At 37.9% G+C, this 24,165-nt stretch overlaps 3 protein-coding genes across 9 annotated transcripts in view; 2 read left to right on the top strand and 1 right to left on the bottom strand.

Annotated features, from left to right (window-relative positions):
- Window positions 1–21,448, top strand: part of LOC110833580 (dopamine receptor 2) — a 122,242-nt gene extending 100,794 nt beyond the window's left edge. For 2 of the 5 annotated variants that reach the window (XR_015534417.1, XR_015534414.1), the window contains exons 3-4: window positions 6,191–6,275; window positions 20,369–20,422. Coding sequence is in view for 2 of the 5 variants with exons in the window: in XM_022071841.2 (XP_021927533.1) it covers window positions 6,191–6,275; window positions 15,657–15,764 (193 nt within the window). In the remaining 3 variants the exon portion in view is untranslated. Of the gene's footprint in view, window positions 1–6,190; window positions 6,276–15,656; window positions 15,780–20,368 lie in introns of those variants that run through there. The other 3 variants (XM_022071841.2, XR_015534415.1, XM_022071851.2) reach the window with 3 other exon arrangements.
- On the bottom strand, window positions 20,659–22,887 carry LOC147875248 (magnesium-dependent phosphatase 1-like). Of its 2 annotated transcripts, none has more exons than XM_087346101.1 (2): window positions 22,740–22,887; window positions 20,659–22,234 (listed from the first exon to the last, which is right to left on the bottom strand). In XM_087346101.1, exons 1-2 carry the CDS (start codon window positions 22,789–22,791, stop codon window positions 21,696–21,698), a joined length of 591 nt encoding a protein of 196 aa, XP_087202227.1. In that variant the 5' UTR covers window positions 22,792–22,887; the 3' UTR covers window positions 20,659–21,695. The 2 variants fall into 2 exon arrangements, with proteins under 2 accessions (XP_087202227.1, XP_087202232.1); XM_087346106.1 differs by having other exon boundaries at window positions 22,821–22,867.
- A 291-nt stretch (window positions 22,888–23,178) lies between these two features.
- LOC110833593 (dnaJ homolog l(2)tid, mitochondrial) overlaps window positions 23,179–24,165 on the top strand; it is a 35,399-nt gene continuing 34,412 nt past the window's right edge. For both annotated transcript variants that reach the window (XM_087346081.1, XM_022071865.2), the window contains exons 1-3: window positions 23,179–23,313; window positions 23,660–23,753; window positions 23,843–24,033. In XM_087346081.1, coding sequence (XP_087202207.1) covers window positions 23,228–23,313; window positions 23,660–23,753; window positions 23,843–24,033 — 371 coding nt within the window. In that variant the 5' untranslated portion in view covers window positions 23,179–23,227. The remainder of the gene's footprint in view (window positions 23,314–23,659; window positions 23,754–23,842; window positions 24,034–24,165) is intronic.

The following is a 24,165-nucleotide window of genomic DNA, read 5'->3' as shown; positions in this document are numbered from 1 at the left end:
GGATCGCTTAACGTAATTGAAGCTTTAGCCAATCTAATATAGCAAAGACTTGGGGGTCCAGGATTAGGGGCCCTGTCGGTACAACAGTTGAATGAAATTACAGGCAGAGTTCGTGCTACGTCTATCGTGTACTAAGCTGATTGACATACAAATACTGTACATTTCGATACTTTGAGATAAGAAAGAGACATGACCACCTCATTACCCGCAAAAAGCACAAAGCGTTTCCATGACAATGATCATCTGGTTTATGCTGTTCGTAAAATAATCTCTATTCGTTCTCGTACAAAACATACAAATGCACTCTGAGGCAAAAATACGTGGCTATTACTGAATTTTAATCTGGTGGTACACTGGCGTTTAGATTTTATCAGGATAATGACCTAATAATCAGTGCACGTTTGTAGGTCTATGACGTCAGTACAGTACTTGCCAAAAGTAGATATTCCTGTGTGTATGTAATTATTGAATTGATAAGAACTTGGACAAAAATAATTTTTTGTTTCATTCGTTACAGCGAAAGTTTCGTGGAAATATTGAAAAGAAGTTGTGTAAATGTTTGAATGCATTTCATTGTAAGTCTTTAATAAAACTGGATTTTTTTTTTACATTTACGAGGCATTAACTGAATGTCATCTCCGGATGAAACATTCCCAGAGAGCTTATTGTTCGCAGTATTTCCTAAAAGTCTGCTACGTGTACATCACATTTACCGTCAACATTAGCAGAAATTTGGCTGGTTCGTGGAATTTTACGCAAATGAGTGACGTCACTAGCGGACTGGTTCTCCGGAAAGAGGATTATAAGTGCAGTCAAGCCTGTAGATAATCCGGATTAAGACAGTTTCTCCACTTCTCTCGCAAAAGAAGAGACGTACAAGGGCTTGGATGTGTGATGAGCCCCTTGGGCGAACGAGCAATGTGCAGTTATTAACTTCAGTTTCAGATATCAGAGTTTCGAAAACGGGCTGCTTTTATTGATGTGGGTAAATCAGTGCATGAGTGAGAGCTTGAAACTCTCATGTCTCCGTTTCTCTCTTTATTTGTCCTGAAGGTAAGAGGAAGCCAGATCTTAGATTTGATGATATAAGCCAGATCGTAAGAGAGAATGGTTTCGATTGGATCCATCTGCCTCACGAGAAGATCTTGTGGGAGGTTGTGGTCCATTTGGTTCGTTTCTTTATTTATTTAATAATTTATTTCACTTTTTATAAAAATTTCGCGCTTAATTTATTTGTATTTATTTATTTTATTTTTATTTGTAGTGTTCTGTCTGACGACAGGTCCATATGAACAGGATCCTTCCATCCTTTTCTCGGACTGGGACCTGTTCATATACGTTCTTGGCAGATGATCCAGAAGTGGTTTGCCATTGCCTTCTTCTGTGTGTGAATGGAGTAATTGTTGGGATGCCACGGAGAAACCGGGGAAGCCCCCGGAGGAAAACTCCGTGATGCCTAGACCACAGCCTTGCCCAACACAAGTTATAAATTTGAGCACCACCGGGAATTGAACCCGGGACCCCAGGCTTACAAGGCTAGTGTTCTGACCACTAGACCTGCTGTATAGTGTGGTAGGAGTTTTCCGATGTTTCAGAGGACCCTGCTGCCTATATCATCAAGGCTATCGGCCTGATGATGGATTTCCACCAGACTACACGGCGAAACATCCAAGTAAATAGCCATTTTCGGATTCACCGTCGTTAAGACTTGAAATGTATCCTTTATCATTTCTTCTTTTGTACCATATTTTCATGACCGTGACTGTACCTATTGTACGTACAGTAGATCGACAACTCAGACTGTCCAGGGTGAGGCTTGAGACAGACCGTGAGCGGTGGGGTTTGCATTATCGTCACCGAAATTCTGTTTGGGGGAGGTATGTTTCGCAGACAGGAATCAGACAAATGAGCACCTCTCTATCTGCACCCGCGGGGCGTCCATGCAACAGTGATGCAAGTAACTCCTGCCTGATACAACATAAACAGACTTTGGATTGAGATTATTGAGGTTTTCACGGTGATGAACATTAAGATGTATGTGTTCTGGGATGTGGCAGCCATTATCGATCATCATTCTGACCGTGTACACGATAAGACCCTCTGAAACGTTGGTAAATTTCTATCAGATTTCGTATTCGCTAATTACCGTGCTTACAAGATCCGCGAATGGATCCTGTTCCGAGCCAGTTGAATCCAAATTGAGTCCTTAAATCTTATGATCTGAAGCTTTCAAGGCGACAAAGTGTAACTGAAATTAAATTCTTCTCGGGCTATCAGCCGTGTCAGGTGGTTGAATGGAGATAAACCCATCGTTTCGAGAACCATCTTTGTCCTCGTCAACAGGGTACTGAAGTTCAGTACCCTGAGGACTGGCTGGTGGCTTTAAAGTCCACTGGTAACTATATGTACCACCCGATTTATCAAGCAGTAACTTCTCAGTTTGTATTTATGTGTTTCGTACGATTCTCACTAAACAGCGATCATTTCCTTAAACAGCGTTAACCAGTTGATCTATGTAATGGTGAAGTGTTGTGTTTTCTTCGCGGTACGAACTGAATTCTTAAATATTATGTACGCAGTGCGTGTCTCATTATAAACAGCGATTATTTCCTTAAACAGCGTTAACCAGTTGATCTTTGTAATGGTGAAGAGTTGTGTTTTCTTCGCGGTACGAACTGAATTCTTAAATATTATGTACGCAGTGCGTGTCTCATTATAAACAGCGATTATTTCCTTAAACAGCGTTAACCAGTTGATCTTTGTAATGGTGAAGAGTTGTGTTTTCTTCGCGGTACGAACTGAATTCTTAAATATTATGTACGCAGTGCGTATCTCATTATAAACAGCGATTATTTCCTTAAACAGCGTTAACCAGTTGATCTTTGTAATGGTGAAGCGTTGTGTTTACTTCGCGGTACGGACTGAATTCTTAAATATTATGTACGCAGTGCGTGTCTCATTATAAACAGCGATTATTTCCTTAAACAGCGTTAACCAGTTGATCTTCGTAACGGTGAAGTGCGGTGTTTTCTTCGCGGTACGGACTGAATTCTTAAATGTTATTTTGACGTGCTACGGGCTTAAAGAGTTAGTCAACAGCTCTTAAAATATATAATTATTGAATCTTTAAGGTCGTTCGCTGTCTGCTTCATAGTTCATTTTACGCTTGTTAAGGGGAAGTCCATTGCATCTGGACCTTAATATATTAATCTATTCCAATGTTTAATTTGACCCTGGGGGCCAAATGGCACATCCATCATTTCTGTATTACAAGTTCTAGACACGCGACTCGGCGTGATTTGTCTCCAGAAGACGTTGTTATTCAAATAACGAACCACGTTACTTTCCGTGAACATTTTCTGTGCCATCAGATGCTAATTAAACTCGTGTTGACTGTGAAGTTGGCAGCACGCTAATTACATACAAGTGGGACGACTGCCTTGTATGGGCGTGCGATATTATTATTTTCGTGTCTACATTAAAGACTTCGATGACGGCAGAGGTTACAGAGAAATTTTAAAGTAGTGTATGATATTTCAGCACAAAGTACAGAGAGACGTAACTCCACTACTGCTTTAACTGGGGAGGGGCATAATTTTTATTTGCAGCTACGGAGGTCCCCAGGCAGTGCCCGCTCGTCTTTCTTATATAAATATGGTTATTAAAGGTAAGGCATTTGGAAGTGGTAAACGTGGTATTAAAAGTGAAGTAGGGGAAAATTCGCCACGGTGGTCTAGCGGTTAGAACGCTGGCCTTGTAATCCTGGGGTCTCGGGTTCGATTCCCGGCGGTGCCCGAATTTATAACTTGTGTTGGGCAAGGCCGTGGTCTAGGCAACACGGAGTTTTCCTCCGTGGCATCCCAACAATTACTCCATTCACACACAGAAGAAGGCAATGGCAAACCACTTCTGGATCTTCTGCCAAGAACGTATATGAACAGGTCCCAGTCCGAGAAAAGGATGGAAGGATCCTGTTCATATGGACCTGTCGTCAGACAGAACACTAATAATAAAAGGGGGGAATTAGAGCAAGACTACAACCCAGAAGACAGCCATCTTCCCACTCACCGCCTTGAAAAAGACACGCGTTTAATATGAAGGAAAGTTTAATTCACATTCACAACGACACAATAGCTCAGATTGTATAACATCGAAAGCTAATTGATGAATAATGAATTGGAAATGATATGGAAGGAAACGGTCGTGGCCTGATTTAATAAATTATCCCGGTTTTTACCTGGAGGGTCTGAGGAAAGCCAGAAAGGACCTCGAGCAGGATAGTGGCCGGGATCTGAACCCGGGACCTCCCGAAAATTCCCTAATTAGCCACTCTCCTGCTACATCTGTTAGTTTAACGTGGATTAGAGTGAAAGTTCGTTATGTCACTTAGAATATTTTTGCACCAAAGCGCTGAAAGTGGAATTGTTTTGTGCCTGGGGAATGTTCTGGGATTAAAATTGATCCAGCCTGAAAACTCTGCTCACAGTTGCGGATTGACAGGCGAAACACGAGAGAAATACGGAAGGGGAAGACGAAGAGACGTCTTCCAGATCCCGAGAGAACAAAAAACAGAAAAACGCTAGCTCTGTTCACATCTGATCCCTGACCAACAAGCCAAGTCACATTCAAAAGAAAGAATACAAAGTTTTTAATTTGTGGCTAGTCCTTACTCACTGGTAGTTTACTGCTGTATAAGAATTGGACCTCAGGTTTTGCGCCATATTAATTCACCATCGCGTTAACAAAAATTTTGTTTAGGCAGATTAATATGGAGCAGAGTCCATCTTGAGAAGCTGATAGTCTCTCAGCTAGTCATGAAGTCTCCAGTCTTTTACGTAATCCGAATGATTATTACAGTATTCGCAACAGCCCGTCACTGGACCTTATCCTAAGCCAGGTTAGTCCACTCATCATCACGTAGCATCTCTTTAAGATCAATTTTAATATTATCCTCTGTTCTCCGTTATGTGGAGCAGAATCCTTGAGAAGTTTGGTAGTCCCAGCTGGTCAGAACGCAAAAATCCAACGCTGTAATTTCAATAGCCACGTACTGGAACCTGTCTGCATTTGCATTCAAAAATGTCTTAAGTATTTGAGTCAAGTATGTTAGTACGAGGTTCTTAACTATTTAATTTAAGAATTTGAGGGCCTATTATTTTTATAATCTGTACAGAAAATGGGCGCACCTATATAAAGATGGCGTTTGCCGAAATGTTTGCACCGTGTAGTAAGGTAGGGATTGACGTTTCGCACGCGCTTACTGCCTCCATCCTCAGGGCGGTGAGTATTGTCATTATCATAATGATTGAGGCAGTAAGCTCGTCTGAAACGTCGGTCAAGGTATCTTGTATTGTGGATATTGCTAAACTCATTTCTTCAGCATTAAGTAAGCTTGAATTTAGTTTTGGTGAGACGGATGAGATTTGAGATTCTCACGGCAATAAAGATGAAAATTTTAGTCTGGGTTGTAGGCCTTACGCCGTGTGGTCTTCCAGGTAGATACCAGCGTTTTGGAGGAATATACTGTCTCCATACTCAGTGTAGAAGACCAACATTGACGTGTTGAAATGAACTTCCTTTGGACGTGAAATTTTGAGGCAGTGAAGATAGAATAGCACAGAGAGAGAGAGACGGACAATTTTATGGGTTTCCAATACCAGTCTCCTTCCCAACAAGCCCGTATAGATAGCGGCACGTCCTGGGGACTCCCTGGAGAGTGCTTGAGTCGAGGTGCGATGCATGGACTCTCATCTAGCAACGCTCAAGGGCGTTCAGAAACAGCGATGAACTAACTCTTTTGTACAGAACCCGAATGAACAACTCGTCCGGCCACTGGACACAATTATCCACCTCCTTAAGATAAATCTTAATAGTATCTCCATCTGTTTCTTCATTTTCCAAGTCGACGTTTTCCGTGATGTTTCTCCACCAAAATTCTGTATCGATGTGTTTCGTATGATTCTCACTGTAAACATCGATCATTTCCTTAAACAGCGTTAACCAGTTGATCTTTTGTAATGGTGATGTGTGGTGTTTTCTTCGCGGTACGGCCTGAATTCTTAAATATGATTGGTAGGTAATACGGTGTCTATTTCTTCTTCAGTCATTGCAAATTACACCTGTGCCCATCTCATTATGAATTATGTGATATATTTTAAGTAATTAATTAAATAATTAATTTGTGTTCCAGGGCTTTCGTGCGCATCCTGTGTGTGTGTTGCCCTCGTCGGATGCGTAGACGTTACCAGCCGGCGCTACGTTCAAAACCCAGCCAGGTGAGAGATTTATTGTTTTGGTAACTTCATAATTACTGACGAATTTCGTGGGATTACTTGTCAGAATTCGTAATTAAGAACCTAACAGGAGCCAACTGAGATGAATCTTATGACCGTGCAATTTGACGGTGTGGTAGGAGACCTCAAAGCTCTGCTCCTATCACCAAGGCCCGGTTATGTACATGGTCATCAACTAGTTTCTCTTCCGATCATCACAAAATACTTCTTCTAGAAGATTCATCTTAATGGTATCCTACCACATGTTTCATGGAAATCCCAATGGATATTTTCCAAGACGCTTTCTCTTCAAACTTCTGTAGGAATTATTTGTTTCTCTCGTTCATACCACGTGCTCAGCTCACCTAAATTTCGCAGTCCTAATAATTGGAGATACCCTGTATAAATACAAATTTTTTCTTTCATATTTTCTCTACATTACGTTTTATTTTAATCATGGGTTAGCAGTGCACGACGTAAGCACTTCAAGTCTAACTAACACTATGAAATAAAATTCTGATTGTCGTTCATCTAGTCAAGAAATTATCCGCAATAGCTCTTTGCTGTAACCTTTCGCGATAAATGTTCAAGATACAGTTTAATATAAATCTCTCATCCACCATCCAAACCAGACCTATACATTCACTAGCTGGAGAATTTTAATCAAGTTTGAGTTACTAAAGCCCTGAAGATGGAGGCAGTATATTCCTCCGAAACGTCGATATCTACCTACAAGTTCTCTATCGATACTGAAGTTTAAGATCGATGAATATGGCCACAGAATGTCTGTTTCTTTGTGAGATTCCGGTTTCTTCTGTTTAGAACTGGAGTGTGAGCTTCGACCTCAACTTGACAAATGAGCGTCCGGACGCGTCGTACAGGGGACACCGATGACACAGCAACTAAAAATGTCTACGTTGCCACTTCTTGCGGGTTATAGAAATGAAAGCAATTAAATAATAAATGAGACATTCATGTCGATAAAATTGAATTTCTTTTCTGGAATATACGCTCAAAATTCCATCTTTATAACATATAAATTTGCAAAAACAAAAAGTGAGTGACCTATATAATTTAATATTATCGAACTAAGAATGGTTTCTTTTAAAATAAAAATGCGTTTATGAGGAAACAAATTACTAATTAAAGTCTGCAAGTGAAATAAATAATTAATGGTTAATTATCCCAGTCAGACAAATTTCTTTAGAAAATAATAACAGCGTAGATGGTCAATAATTGCCTGTACTTGTAAGGTTCATTACCATGTTCACAAAAGCTAACCGCTATTTTCTGTCTTCCAAATGAACTCACCCTCCCATTTTGTTTCGAGATACATTTTAATATTATCATCCCACATCCGCGTAGTCTTCTTCCATTCAGGTTTCCCAACCAGAACTTTGTGCATTGGCTTATTTCTCACTTCTCCCATGCGTGCTACACGTCAGGTTCGGTTATCCTAACTTTTTGTGGCGAGAACAGATTATGAAGCCTCTCCGTGATCCTGTACTTTGCATGTTGGTGTCCGTGTGACGTCACGAGCGCTCTGTAGTTGGTGCCAACTCTCGGAGTCCATAGATCGATGTGCGGCCATTTGTATTTGGAAGGTCGCGAGGTCTTAGTAAATTAAGATTCTTCCTCTGGCGCAGCCAAGATGACGACGAAGAAGCTGAGATTCATTTCCCTCCACTGAAATCCAAATTTACCTCCTTTAAATAAAAATTTGTCTATTCGGTCACTTAACGACGTCTTCTCGATTTTTACTTCGCGTGACGTCGTATGGTCAATGTGTATCATGGGTTCTTATCTAGTACTTAAGGAACTTGGTGCTTTTTAAGGTATTATACCAGTTTGAACTTATTTATGGAGTTACTAAGGAAAATCACGAAAAATCTCAAGCATGGTTTGAACGTGCAGAACGCGTAACACAGTTAAGAAGCGATTAATGCACGAACACCTGAAAAGAATAATATTAAAAAGGATAGCAAGGAGATGAGAGGGTGTTTACTGCATTAAGGTGGTTAGCACTAGGCTCCAGTGGCTGGTTCGTTTGAACACGGTGATGAATATTCGTGTTCTATGCAATGAGATGAATTTTTTATCGGCAAAATGACTACCAGCTTCTCGAGAGGTACTCCGTTTCATTTATTTGGTTATTTGTTTGAGTGTTTAAAATTCTTCAGGGAGGAAGAATTCTTCATTTCCTGTGGACGAAATTGTCTGCGTTTGAAACAAAATTTTCTTCTATCAAGCTCTGAAACATGTAAAACCAATTATTTAAAATAATACAGCTATTTATAAAGATTGCCCTCATGCACGCCAAGTGTATACCTATCACGAAATTCGGAATACACACAGTCCTTTCTTAACACAGCTCTGCATACCAGAATTCACCTTCCTTACGACAAATGCTTTCGTCTTTAATTTTTATCGCCTATCGAATCCGAAACTATTTCTCAAACTCATATAAAATAACAGATAAAAATGCAGTATTACATGCGACATGAAGTTTTTTTTTAAAAAACCAACAAAAACATTTTATTAATAAAAATATGGGTGTATGTAACTCCAGTCCCCCTCAACTGGCGATGGGGGGGGGGGTTAACGTAGTCCCCCCCCCTCAAGGCGAGATTAAGTCCCTAGTAAGACGGAAAACGTCGAATGTTCTTTTTTTTAAAGAAAAATATTTTGTGAACACACGAAGGTTATCAGCTTGACAGAATATAATGCTATAAAAATTGTAGTAATAACGTTTATAAAATTTTGTAAAGAATATAAAACAGACTTTAAATTCACGTAAAAGTTCTGCAACCATGCAATGTACTAAAAGTTTCTTGGAAGTTGCTAGTAACGCCATAAATCTTAGAGAAGACTCTTCTAGCTGAACCATTAGGTGGTTCAGCTGTCTGCAATATCCCCATTCCTTGTGCGCACCCTAGTGTAAGAAACTGAAATTACATTAAACCACTGGCATGTTGTTGTGTACCCTAAACTCAAGAATACGTGATACGTGTTGTTTATTCAACAACGTAAGTCTTTATAAGTCAGTGGTGATTATGTATATCACCTGTGTCCACGTTCAACCCCCCCCCCCCCCACGTCGTAGAAAAGAATTTTTGGGTTTAGTTTGGTTTTCAAAGTAAAGAGAACATGTTTTATAAACATATTTTAAAATTCTGAAATTTCTAATGGTACTGTGGTATGTTGATGTTGGTTTTTGGGTAGTAACGCCGTGTGGACTTGTGGCGAGATACCAACGTTTCTGATGAACATACTGATGCCATCTTCAGGTCAGTTCAACCATGAATTTAGGGTCAATATATTCCTCCGAAACGTTGGTATTAACCTAAACGTCCACATGGCGAAACAACCCAGAACGATAACATTGACATCGTCGCCTTGAGAACCTGAAATGTCACATGTTGGTTTGATAATGCTTAGGGCTGTAATATATGAAACGAGCGCCGGTGATTCTGACACGAGGGAATCTATTTCATTCATTTGTTCTCCTTTCTCTCATGTTGCTAGGCAACCATAATGCATGAAGTGAAAAATATATATATATATCGCCACGGTGGTCTAGCGGTTAGAACGCTGGCCTTGTAATCCTCGGGTTTCGGGTTCGATTCCCGGCGGTGCCCGAATTTATAACTTGTGTTGGGCAAGGCCGTGGTCTAGGCAACACGGAGTTTTCCTCCGTGGCATCCCAACAATTACTCCATTCACACACAGAAGAAGGCAATGGCAAACCACTTCTGGATCATCTGCCAAGAACGTATATGAACAGGTCCCAGTCCGAGAAAAGGATGGAAGGATCCTGTTCATATGGACCTGTCGTCAGACAGAACACTAATAATAAAAAATAATATATATATATATGTTCACAAATTTGTCGCTGCTTGGCAACCGTGTAATGCATCGAGCGATCAGTATGTGGAGATACAAAAATATGTAACAAAATACTTGTTGACTCAAATGTATATTTCCAACATATATTGCATTATTAAATAAATAATTTAATTATTTCAGTACAGTTTTGTGACAGTTAAAGATATTTATAGCATCTCCTCCGTGGACAAACAGAAACAAACTAAGAAATTCGTCGGAAAACAATCTCAGCACGCAGAGGGTTAAATTAATTTTCTCATAATACAGTTGCCTCTAGGTGACCGTGACCTTGGATTTTAATTTCACTCGTTACACGCATGTCCGAATATTTATTTGTTTTGTTTCTGTCTGTGTGCACAGGAATTATGGAAGGCTGATCCCCCATCACAGGTGTAGTACCTAATGCCTGTCAAGGATTCATTATTATCGAATTTAATTATGAATTATATCAGTCATATGACGCTGTCTAAAAAGATGAAGAACATTTCTATAGCACGTCGATTATTATAAAATCTAAATTCTTCGTACGTATTTATGATCCGGAGTGTATTCGTCCTTCTAAAATATGAATATTCACATGCATCGCCCTTCCATTTTATAGGGTCCTGGCAAAATTATGTTTATTACAGTTTTGGAAGTGTCACATTCCGAAGCCATAAAACGTCGTGGATTATAGTAGCTTATTAACGTGAATTTGTAATCGTGTTTTCTCTTTACTGTAAAGTTTTAGTGCTCTTTATATAATTTTTTTTATGATTTTTGGGGAGTCGAGTTACATACACAGACGGACTTATTTATAAAAGTAAGGCGTTTATTTTGGATCCGAGTGATGACATAGTTTATTTAAGTACGCTGAATGTAATAAAAGTGGTAGTAAGACGGGAAAGCATCTTAAAAGGAGAATAAAACAAAACGAAGTGGCGATTTTAGTAAAATAATAAAATATAAGCGCGTTAAATGAAAAATAGATCAGTGAAAAAATAGAGTGGTCGTGTGAAAAGACAGAAATGGATGAATTATGTTCTTTCGAAACGTCGGTGCCTATCTACAAGTTCACAACCCGGAAGAATCACATCAACATGAAATTAGCTTTGTTACATGATACAGCGTATATCCTGTACTTTCCATGAAACATTATCAAAATTATGCAAAAATGGTCCACTGTTTATTAATAGATTCTTTTCAACGTCAACTTTCTCAACTTTAAGATCGCGTCGAGGTGATTGGATCTGGCCAACGCTTTTGCTGTGTCCCAATGTATCCAGCACCAGCGAACGACGAAAATAAGACACAGAACTTTTTTTTTTAAAGTGTTAGCCTGGCTAACACAGTTAACATGAATGCTCCACCCGTTGGTAACTGACAATCCGTTTCTCTTTTCATTTGTCTGGCTGTTAAATGATCAAAACTTTCGGTGTTTTGTCCAGGAGCGATTAATTGTCCACCCCTGGCAACCTCGGAATTCGAAACTCGAGCACTTTTCTGTGATGAATAAGGATTTTATGTTATTTCGGTATTCATCAACTCGTAGAAAAGCCTAGACGAAGAAATAACGCCTTCCCTAGTATCTACCAGTAGACCATACTTTAGTAGTTTTGATAAGTTGAATTCGCGCCTCTAAATTCCTCTCCTTGTTATGAAATTGAAATTTGTGTTAGCTCTTGAGTAATTACCAAGCGTCGCTTTCGCGTGGTAGCGCCGCGTTGTGTAGGTGTGGAAAACAGCCCGAAAGTTCTCTCTTATGCTTATTTGTGAGGCGGTAATAAGCGTCAGACAGACGAAGATGCGGAGAATTGAGTTTCGAAACTGTTCTGTGCGTATTCAATCCATCTATGGCGGAAACTTGAGACACTATGCAAATTTAGTCTGTATTAAGGGATTCAATTAACCGCATTCAAGCGGACGGACGACATCTCACGTTCAGACAAATTTCTCTACACCAGAGGTGGCCATGTTGATTAAGCTGTAACACACAACAGCCACTTTTCGCTTTTCGGCTGAATATATTTCGAATCCTGGAAAGGACTCAGTTATCGTGATGGAGCGATTAGTAGACCTGGATTCAAATCCCGGTCAGGATACCGGTTACCCTGGGTTTACTCGGATAATAGCTCGAATTACCCCCGCAACCAACTCCTCCCACATCCTTTCAAATTTGTTATTCATTAGTCATCATCTCATTCGATGATATACAGGGTGTTCCGTGAACCGTGTGCCCGAACTTCATAATGTTACTATGTGAGTCATTTAGAATAATAAATTTTCTCTTCGTAAGTCTTAACTATTTACAACTTCGATTACGACAAAAATCAGAGTAAAAACATTATTTTAACATGTGTTTCGGCGTTTTATTACGAAAGTGTAACCGATTATCTAACTGGGCCATCCACGTACACGCGGAAGAATTTATCGTGACCGCTGTCCTCCAGGGCGCAAACTCGTGTTTTATGTCAACATTTTTAACACAGCTGATTCTGCCTGCACAGAGCAGTATTTGCTGTCTTTCGTACTTCGACGTGGCCTACATTAATTACCGAGCTTTAGAGAATTCAAATTAAATAAGAAAAGTCTTAATCAAACTTTACGCAATTGTAAAGCATGTATAAAGGAAATATTTAGAATAAAGCCAATATACGAGGTGCGATCGGAAAGTTTCAAGACTGCGCGTATAAAAACCCGTACACTTATCTCAGGTATTAAATTCATCCATCAACCTCGAAGTAGTTCCCCTGGGAGTGAACACAACGATCCCAGCGCCGCTGCCAAGCCTGGAAGCATCCCTGGAAATCTTTCTTTGTCAGCCTGTCAAGCACCATCTGCGATTCTGCCTGAATCTCTTCTATCGTCTCAAATCTCCTTCCCTTTAGCTGAATTTTCATCTTTGGGAAGAGGAAGAAGTCACACGGCGAATAAGGAGGGTGCGGGATGACGGCCATGGTGTTTGAGGCCAAAAACTGCCGAACTTTGAGGGCGGTGTGCGCTGGCGCGTTGTCATGATGCGTCGCATGTGGAGTTCTTCCTTTAGAATCAGCTGACAGGTCCCATAGCCTATCCCAACAATGTCGCACAAGTCGTTGATGGTACGACGTCGATCTTCGTGAATGGCCTGCCGAATCTTCGTAACATTTTCGGGCGTTGTGCTCGAAAATGGTCGTCCAGAACGCTCGTCATCATCGACAGAGGTTCGGCCATTTTTAAAACGTGAATGCCACACAAAAGTTTGTGCACGACCCATTGCGGACTCCCCAAATGCTTGCTTTAGCATTTCATAGGTTTCCGTAGCCGTTTTGGCGATTCTTTGGCAAAATTTGATGCACACGCCATTCCGAAATCGCAGGAGGGTCGGTGTAATGCACTACCAAAACGCCCGTAACTAAGAAACAAATGCTAATTCGATGATGCCGGCTGGCACACTGATTCACTATGAATGTAGGCCGCACCCCCTAAAGGCAGAAGCTCGTACTACATCCGGTTCGCCCGCTATTGACACAGTCTTGAAACTTTCCGATCGCACCTCGTATTTGCCTGAAGTTCACTCATTATTACATTTGATAATTTCTCATCATTTTAATACTTCTTCCATAGTTACTTGTTTTATTTTCTTCCTAAATACTGGTGGTGGAGTTCGAAATTACGCCGAAGTTCGTGTTACAGACTCGAGATATTCAGTTGTTTCCTGCCTGAAATCTAGTTACTACAGTTTACTTTCCGTTTAAAGCAGAGACGGGGTGTGTTCTTGTATCAACTTAGGTAGCAAACAGTTTACTTTTACGTTCAAAATAGTTCACCCGTCTGGATTCGGTTGTGTTCAAATGACACGATCGTATTCGGAAGAATTCGGTTCTAATCCTAGTCTAGAATACTTACAACAATTATTTAACTAATAATGCGTATTAAAATTAGAATAAATAAGTTAATTCTCGCATACTCTAAATTTTGACCGCAGTTTCATTCAAACGAAAGTGATAATTAGAAACAGAAGTTCTGTAATTTATCGTAATAAATTCCGTAGGCTCACTTAAGTTTCTTTATGCTGTGTTACGCGATGCGAAGTTTGATCGTCTGGTGTTAGTGTTAGGTGAATGTAACTCGGATAGAAAAAGGTTTCATTTGTGATGGAATCGACACATAATTTTTTGTTGTTAGTGTCTTGTGGATTGAACTGATTTTAACAAAACGAAGTCGTGTGTAATTTCTAAGGAAACTCAAATTATATTCACACAAGTAATTCTGTTTAAGGCATTTTCCATTAAATGAACGTAATATTGAACTACATTTCTGTTCTGTGGTGAAAATTTAACCTTGTAACCCACTGAGGTGTCCTCTGACCACAGTGTTAAATTACTTTCGGTGTAGTTCTTGGAAAATTGTGTGCGTTTTTTGTTGTTCGTCGATGATTTTAATGGACATGTACGAACTCATCTTTCACATTGCTTTTGACATTTATTTTGTGACAGTCAAATTAATTACGCACAGTGAGGTCAGATACTACAGCTGGTTTTGTCGACATGTCTCTTTCCCTACACGGGGCATTGAACGAAATCTGGTACGCATTGCGTATCTCCCATGCGTGCTACATGATCCATCCATCTCATCTTCCTTCATTTGATCATCGGAATAATATCAGGAGGAAATTGGTATAGGTTACACAACAATTCATGATAATTCATTTTTAATATTATTATATGTTAGTGACGGTAGGGACCTAGTGATATTTAAAAAGATACAGTTCGTTACGTGATATATTTTACGAAGTGTAATCATTCAACTCTTTCATTATCTTCTTAAACTGAACTATATAGGACGAAAGATTCTGTCTTCATTATCTGTCCATATTTTTTCGGGAGGAGTTAGGGATGGTTCGATTTCGAAACTCTCTTCAGACATTTCAATTGATTAAATATATTTATTTTGTACAGTCTATACACAAACGTTTGAAGTTTATTTGTGTTGTAAAAAATTATATAATATTAAAACATTTTATTGTGTAAAATATTATATTAGCGCTCTTAATCGTAAAAATTATATAATATTAAAACATTTTACACAATAAAATGTTTTAATATTATATAATTTTTTACAACACCAATAAACTTCAAACGTTTGTGTATAGACTGTACAAAATAAATATATTTAATCAAACACAAACATGACGCATATAAGATACAAAAAAAAATCCATTGATATTACATCTTTCTGTGTTATTCACATTTCTCTGTCCCTAGATGTCAGCACCGTCCATGTTTCTTTACGTAAGACTAACGTAGTAAGATATCAAATTCAAAACTAGTCTCCGCTGTTTAATACTTTAAAGCACAGTGGTAATTGTATATACCACATGCTTTAGTATTCATTAACATTGTATTTATTTGGTTTTGTTTTATTCTGAGTGTAAAAAGAGATTATTTTTCCGAACAGCTGCATCCAATCGATTGTTGTGGGCCATTATAGCGTATTTAAAATAACTTCTGTAATTGCCGTGGTGTGTTGTGTTTACAGAAATTCCCGTCAGGGCGATATTATTCATCGCTGTCCTTTCGACATCATCACATGCACCACCACCGTCCCAGCAGAGAGGACGCATGCGCAGAGCAGACATACATTTAACAATTGCTCTGACAGGTAGCTACAGCAGTCAAGTCAACAATGAACCAGAAATGTAGGAAATGCAACCTCTGTTACAAATTCTTGGTTTATTTTACAACAATGAAATTTTATAAAGTTTATGCAATAATGTATCAAATGTTAAAAATCAGATAGGCGTGTTTTATGTGTCAATTTTCCTTTCGTTTTGTTATTAAAACAAAAGTATTTAGTCTGAAAGGAGCCTTCCTTTAGGTTTAAGTCTACCATCACTGTCGAGTGGTTCTGTCTCCGTATTTGGGAGGTTACAGGTTCGAATCTTGCCTCGGATACCTGTCATGACAAGGCTTACGTGATTTTCTTCAGTCTAACCAGTAATATTGCAGGGATAGTGCCCTAAATTAAGACGAGACCAAGTTTACGGTGTGATAAAATCACTGCACTCGCAAGAATCACGTGATTTAGCTAATGTACCCAGAAAATATCCTTTCTGCATTTTACGTAGTGAAATATATTTCCTTAAAATCATGTCGGCCTACACAAATTTTGAGGAACAATGAAACTGGTATAATATTCATGGCTAATAGTGTTCTGAACATAAACCGGACATGCAATTATATGTCAATTTAAATATCTACTTTTTCATTCATTTACTTCCGTCATTAACAATATTAATATAATCATTGTTATTTAAATTCACTAGTTGGAACTGTACGCATTTAAATCCTAAAGTTTTAATTCAAAAGGCATTGGTTATTCTGTATGCACGTCCTGAACAGTTAATTATCAGGAGGAAATGTGATATTGAAGCTGATTTCCATTATAAATACCATAAACTAGAACGTTATTACGTAAATGACGTAATTTTTTTTAAGCAAGATGGAAACACGTTTACGTCGGGGTTCGAACTGACAACTCCTCGTTGTGCTTTCATTTTATAAGAATTTTGTAAACAATTCAAGATAAAACCTCTATGGAAAAGTAACATTCCTCAAACAACTTTAGTGTTGTTTTTTTTAGTTTATAAGTCATTTTATTAATACGTAAATACAGGACTGAAGTAGCCAGATATCTGTTGAAATAAAAATTATTTTGATTTATACAGTTAATTGTTTTGTCATTAGTGGCATTGGTTGTATTTCCATCATTCTTTTTTAATGGTGTGACGTATAGGAGAAGAAACACGACCTCAACAATGACAGTTTTCTGTGGGACGTTGTAACATTGTTGTGTTATCTCCTTCCTGAGGTATTATTATCATCTCTGACACATTACAATAATGTTTTGGCATCAGAGATTTTGCACCAGTAACAGTTGAATTTGCACCAACAATTGCACAATATTTTGACGCGATCCACGCCTCTGTCTCTATCACGATCTAAGGATGATTTTCTTTTCTGAACGTACTTTGTTTCATCAGTTGTTTGTTTGTTCTATCGTAGATCCTATATTTCATATGCCTTTTGTATCTTTGTACACGCGAACTTCTCTGGCATGACGTAGCTTAGTATGGACACAATTTTGTGGTGACTGCAATGTTTGATATGTGCTTGTGAACGCTGGTAAAATGTGAAGATATTGGTTTTGCTTGCCAGCAGTTGGCTTCGTGTTACTATTTTTAAGTTCGCTCCTAACATTATCGTTGTAATTTTAGTATTTATGACATGATCATTAATTTACAGAATGATGATAAGGACTTCTAAAAAAAAATACCTATAGTGATGTGTTTATTATTAATTTAGATAACAAATTTTAAAATGTAATATACTTGTTTTTTTTATATGATGTATGCTGTTTATAAAGTGACGGCCATAAACAATAAATATTACCGACGTTTCAAAGGTGCCTCTGTCATCGCCCTGCTGACGGAGGCTGGAAACATTTCTGAAACGTCGGTAAACGTGTTCCAGACTGCAAGCCGCAATATCTCAGAAGTCAGTCATCTTTATGCTCGAAGCCACGAGAATCTGGAAGTATCATCGGCAAGAAACTAGTTTTAATGATTGATTCCCCGCTACTTACGAGAACATCAAATTATCTGAGCCATTTTCAAAACCCTGTTTCTTATGTTTTGCCTCTGTCATCTATCAATTGCATTTGTTCTTCATTTGCCCTCCTTGATTTCCCCTATCCGATAGTACAGCCGGTAAAGTAATGGCCTATTTTACCTACAAACGTGGAGAGACGAGAATCATAACCAAAATTTTCAGTGCTACCAACACCCCAGAAAAATAATCTGCGCTAAATTAGAAAACCCAACCAAAAAACAGCTGAATTACGTAACGCATTGTACGTGTTAATAAAAATATATATAGGTAAAACTGGACGTGCGTTTATATTGAGATGCGATAAACGCATTAAGGCTATCAAATCTAATAAATCAACTTCATAATTTGCTCGACGTGTATTCGGTAACAGACGCAGGATACAATTAGCCTATTGTGAATTACCAGTAAAGGTCACGAATTGAATAGCTTTGAAGGATATCTCATCAATAAAGAATGGATGTGAGGAATAATATTAAAAATTAAGAAATTCAGGGGACAAAAGGGAATTGAGAACGAAAGAGAGAGACTTAACAAACAAACAAAGAAACGTATATAAATAAAAGTTGACTCCATTGAACCAGGTGGCGCTAATTCCCAAGGGTGGGCGAACATAAAACTTTTCTGATTCTGCTACAGTCAACTTTCAAAAGAAGTTTCTTGAGGTCGGTGGCTATGGGAGACGAAGTTAATACACGTGTGAGGATAAGATGAATTGCGCCAGATTTACTGCAACCACGTATGACATTTATTTCTAAAAGTATCAGACAAGTGAACTATATTAATAAATATATATGGGGGGGGGGGGACTGTCTTGGGATTTGTTCACTTTTACGTTATTTAACATTTTATTCATGTGACGTAACTTCCATAAAAGTAATATACGCTCTGAACTAACCAACTCCACCGACCAGAATAGTTCTTTATAAACCTGATAATTGTCCAATTTGTGAAAATATTTCCAACGCTCCTTTGGAACCAAAGCTCTGTCCTGCTTGTACTAAATCCAGTACATGCCCATTATATTTTCCAAAAATCAATCGTAAATGGAATTAAACCAATAAAACCGAACACCCCAAAATCACCGACACAAAACAAACCAGAAACAGCCGTTCAAACAAAAACTTTAACAAAATTAAGTGTCTGATATTAAAGTTTAACTTAAAAGAAAGATCCATTTTAATATTATTCTGACATCTAAGTCTAAGTATACGAGTTGAAGCTTTCGCTACGACGTAACTTTATAAAATCTTCTTGGGGGATCAGCCGCGTGAGATGGTTAAAAGACGATCAGAACCCTGATGATGGGGACAGAGGTGGTCCCTGAAACGTCGGTTTCATCTTTTATCCATCTGATGCGGCTTATCGCCCGAGAAGATTTTACTAAGTCTAAGCCACGGTGATCTAGCGGTTGGAACGCTGGCCTTGTAATCCTGGGGTCTCGGGTTCGATTCCCGGCGGTGCCCGAATTTATAACTTGTGTTGGGCAAGGCCGTGGTCTAGGCAACACGGAGTTTTCCTCCGTGGCATCCCAACAATTACTCCATTCACACACAGAAGAAGGCAATGGCAAACCACTTCTGGATCATCTGCCAAGAACGTATATGAACAGGTCCCAGTCCGAGAAAAGGATGGAAGGATCCTGTTCATATGGACCTGTCGTCAGACAGAACATTAAATAATAATAAGATGAGGTGGTCTAGCGGTTAGAACGCTGGCCTTGTAATCCTGGGGTCTCGGGTTCGATTCCCGGCGCTGCCCGAATTTATAACTTGTGTTGGGCAAGGCCGTGGTCTAGGCAACACGGAGTTTTCCTCCGTGGCATCCCAACAATTACTCCATTCACACACAGAAGAAGGCAATGGCAAACCACTTCTGGATCATCTGCCAAGAATGTATATGAACAGGTCCCAGTCCGAGAAAAGGATGGAAGGATCCTGTTCATGTGGACCTGTCGTCAGACAGAACACTAAATAAATAATATAAAAATAAGTCTACGTATCCTAAATTCTCCTTTCCTTTTCAGATTTTCGTCACTTCCTTACTGCCATCTGCAACACGAAGATGTTTTGAAACTTAGTAATAATTATCGGTTCATACTTTTAAGTAGCGTGTACCACAAAAATTGTTTTGTTTGTTTCATTCTGCCTTATTCCTCTTTGGACTATGAGAATTCATGAATTGGGACTGTTTAACTTTACACACTAACGTAACGAACGTCATTAATCAAAGAAGCTGATAGTAGTAAAAAAATACCTCACATTTTAAGGACATGAAGAAGGTTATTAATGTATTATCAAGAGCCCGCCATCAGCTCCTATATTTAGCACATGAATTCAATCCACATTCTCCAAACATATTCCCATAAGATCCATTTTAATATTATGCTTCCATCTGTGCCTATGTCTTCCAAGTGGTCTCTTTCCTCCAGGCTTTGCAACCAAAATATTGTACGCAATTTGAATTACTCCCATGCGCGCCACATGCCCTGCCCATCTCATGCTCCTTGATTTTATAATCGTAATTGTGGTGAAGAGTACAAAGGAAAACGAAGTTAGTAAACTTGTTATTTAATATTTGCAGTACTATGGAACCTCGGTGCTGCAGTCAAATAAACCAGCAGCTATCAACTATTCTTCTGTGAATCAACACGAACTCTACTCAATGTGACGTCACGCTGTACGACTCGGGTACAGTAGTAGTTCCAGGCTTTCCCACAACCAGTGCTCCACAGTGATGCCACTACAGCACCATTTAAAACTCCAACATCAACACGAGGTTACGTCTCCTCTCAACAGAGGGCATCGGAGGCTATCGTAATTCTCGTCGCTCAGAATTGTTGTAACTGTGAGTTTGAACAAACAACAACAAAGTGATTGCCATGGTATTTATTTTAAATTAAAACTGACTACATTTTACATATCTAGGAGTGTATTTAATTTCACGAAGTCAAGAGTTTGAATATTTAATTAGAGGGTTAATACTTTCATTAGACGGACTGCTTTTTTCTTTTATTTCGCTGGTAACAAATGGTTACAAAAAAAACATTATATAAAAATAAACTTCAATTTGTTATTTGTAGTGATACATTTTACAGATGTTACGTAATGTCTCTTGTTTCGTCGTCTCAGCTGCATAGACGAAGATGTGTGTTTTGGCCTTGGGAAAAAAAACTAGCATTCCAGTACGCCAATAAAAATACTAAATATGTAACTTACAGAGAACTCTTATATATGCAGTATATTAAAGTATGAAACCGACAGACAACAATGTCAACACCATACATGAAGATTATTTCAGTCAGAAAATTTTATTAGAGTCGTCTGTTATGTCTTACAAGTGAAAAGTGTTTCATTTTAAACACTACATTAATGAGGGATATTTAACCTTGCTTGCAGAATCTCTGTTTGGCCTTCTTTTGTTTATATTTTCATGGTAACACGGACAAGTCAACGTGCGGAACATTATAAATGGCTAGCTTAAATTATCGTGACACGGCAAGTGAGATTCCATTTATCAGCAGAAGAGAGATCAGTTTTATGTCAATATTATGGAAGAGGTTAATGTTTAATGCAAGGATCTAGTCTTAATCATTCTGGTACAAAGCCTATTCTATTAGGAATATACTGTTCATTCACGAATAAATAAATAAAATACAATGAAGATGGAATATGTTATTTCCTTTTCTCCTTCCCGTGAAATCTGTTTTTTTGATTTGAGATTATTAAACATGTTTTTGTGTACTACATATGCTATTATGTATTTTATTTGTTCACAGAATTGTCACTCATCGCAGGTTCTTTCTGATAATCCCTATTTGTGTTAAGACATTTCATTATGTCAGTACCACACAGCAAAAAATACCACCAACAGCTAGCAAATTTGTAAATTTGCTTCACCATATTAGATTCTAAAGCAGTAGAGCTGTATTTAAAACGTCGAAAGTCATGCCACTCCGTGGAACCTGAAACACCGACACTCCAAGTCTTGACACATCACGGACATTGCGTCTATCGTCATCAAAGAATATCATACGGTCAAATTCTATGCCTGTCTTTCTACGTAACTGGTAAAAATGTACTGTCTTGACACTAGGATATATTTCTTTATACTGAAAATACTGCATTATACCAAATAGCTGTAGCAACTGATATGCCCCTGGAATATCTTTTATTCTTGAAGCAACAGCCAAATTGTAACCATTACTCGTTAATGTCATCAGAAGTTGCGACACCTCAGGAAATGTCTTGAACACTCTACCTCTTACATCAATTACATTGCCCTTTTTGCTTACACTGAATGGACTTTTAGCACTTTTATCAACTCTAAAGGGCCATAATGTAAAATCTAAATCAAAAACTATCAACGCTGGTTTCTTCCAATCTTCCACATGATGGAGTACAGGTCTCTGCATGATTCTTAAGATGTCACAAAGGAATATGGTAATGCCTGAAATTAAGGCACATAGATTAATTACGTTCCACAATAAATACAACCTTAAAAATTTACTTCTTTCAATTACAGAATAGAATAGGCATACACTTCAATGTAAGATAGTTATCATATCCAATATGTTGCTTTGTTTTCAAACTTGAAGGTCACATAAGGCCAGAAAAAAGTTATGTTGAGCTAACACTGCCAAAAACAGAGCCAATACTTCACATTACATAATGCTAAATTACATTTATAATAGAAAAAGTCACTTTCACTAGACTGGCATAACATACAAATGCTAACTATGAAACTGTGTCAACTATATCTTCAGTTGCTTATTCACGTTGTTTATAATTTAATAGAAGTATAAAATACGGTTTGAGTGCCACTTCAGATAAGCTAACCTAACATATGTAGGATTTGGTGAGGATGAATGTAACATAACCTATACTGTGGTATACTTTACTACTTCATATATATATATGTAACATTAATATTTCGGTTGAAATTAAAATATTACAGGGCGAAAACCATAATGTGCTATGATTTTTGTAACACGTAAGACACTTCATACAAACTACAAATTTATTTTATCTCTTACGATTACACAACAAAACAAACCACACCTATGGCTTCATGGCAGCCAACATGATACGCTTGAACGTATTGTAATTAGTATATTTTACTATATATATGTATACTTGGATTTCTTGTTTAATTACGGAACATATTTAGCTTCAAATATCCGTAATATTATTATCACGAAATGTATTGTAAAACATGTCTAACAACAGAGAATAATAATGGTTCCTGTATTGACTGAATTGGTTTCCTAAGTATCAGCTGTTTTCAGCGTAATGAAATATGTTATTTATTTTATTTTGTAACTGTAACAAAGTGTCGTGGAGGTGTGAAATGTAAATAAAATAGTTTAATTGAATGACTTAGGTAATCTGAGATAATAAACAAATTATATGTTAGTGGAAGTATCATTGCAGTTTATTAAAAATGGATAAGTCATATAAAATTCATAGGTTATATTTGACAGCAATTGATTCACTACGAAGAACAAGTCGGAATATTAGTACAAATAGGTAAGAGATAACACTTTAAAATGAAGTGTCTTGAATACTTATTTAACAGACTAGTGTATTAACATGCCAATTATTAAATTTTATTAATCCAAATTATTAATGCAACTAGAATTGTCAGTGTGTACATTTATTAGTAAAGTATTTTCTGAACGTATGTGTACACAGTAAGCAAAAAGCTGTATTTGGAGGGGACAAAATAAAATGTTTTGACATTCAGTACAATGCCAGAACACTTCTTTGCATAGTAGACATATATGAGGCTGTGTACTGTAGTTTAAATCACATTGCTTTGTTACTGCTTATTTCACATGCTCATTAAAATTATTATTTCTATGTCTTTTTTCAGAATTTTATGTGGAACTCATTACGAAACTTTGCAATTATCCCAAAATTGTAGCCTTAAAGAAGTTCGAGATTCCTTCATCACATTATCTAAGCAAGTGAGATGAAATCCATGTTCATAGCATAATGAGATTCTTAGGTGGGTGATGAATTTGTTGCATATAATTTATTTGGGTTTCTATTTTAGTGTCATCCAGATAAAAATCAGAATGATCCAAATGCACATTCTCGGTTTGTAAAACTGAGCGAAGCTTATCATATACTGAGCAATCCAGATAAAAGGCATGCTTATGATTTAATTCTCAAAAGAGAGAGTAATTATAATCGAGGATATGGGAGGACACCTGGTAGAGGTGCCAAAACGTATGGACAAGCGGAGTAAGTTACGTTGATTTTTCAGTTTGAATTTTTTGCACCAGATGAGACATTTAAAAAATAGTATTGCCATCCAGTAATAACACCTGATAGTTCTGACCAGCTGAATAGGAAACTTTTTCCCCTAAGGCGCCA

Source organism: Zootermopsis nevadensis, unplaced genomic scaffold (assembly GCF_977971745.1).
Source record: "Zootermopsis nevadensis isolate Lab colony 2312 unplaced genomic scaffold, Znev_1.0 Znev_ptg000001l, whole genome shotgun sequence".
NCBI lineage: Eukaryota > Metazoa > Arthropoda > Insecta > Blattodea > Termopsidae > Zootermopsis > Zootermopsis nevadensis.
This window is presented reverse-complemented; position numbering and strand designations above follow the sequence as displayed.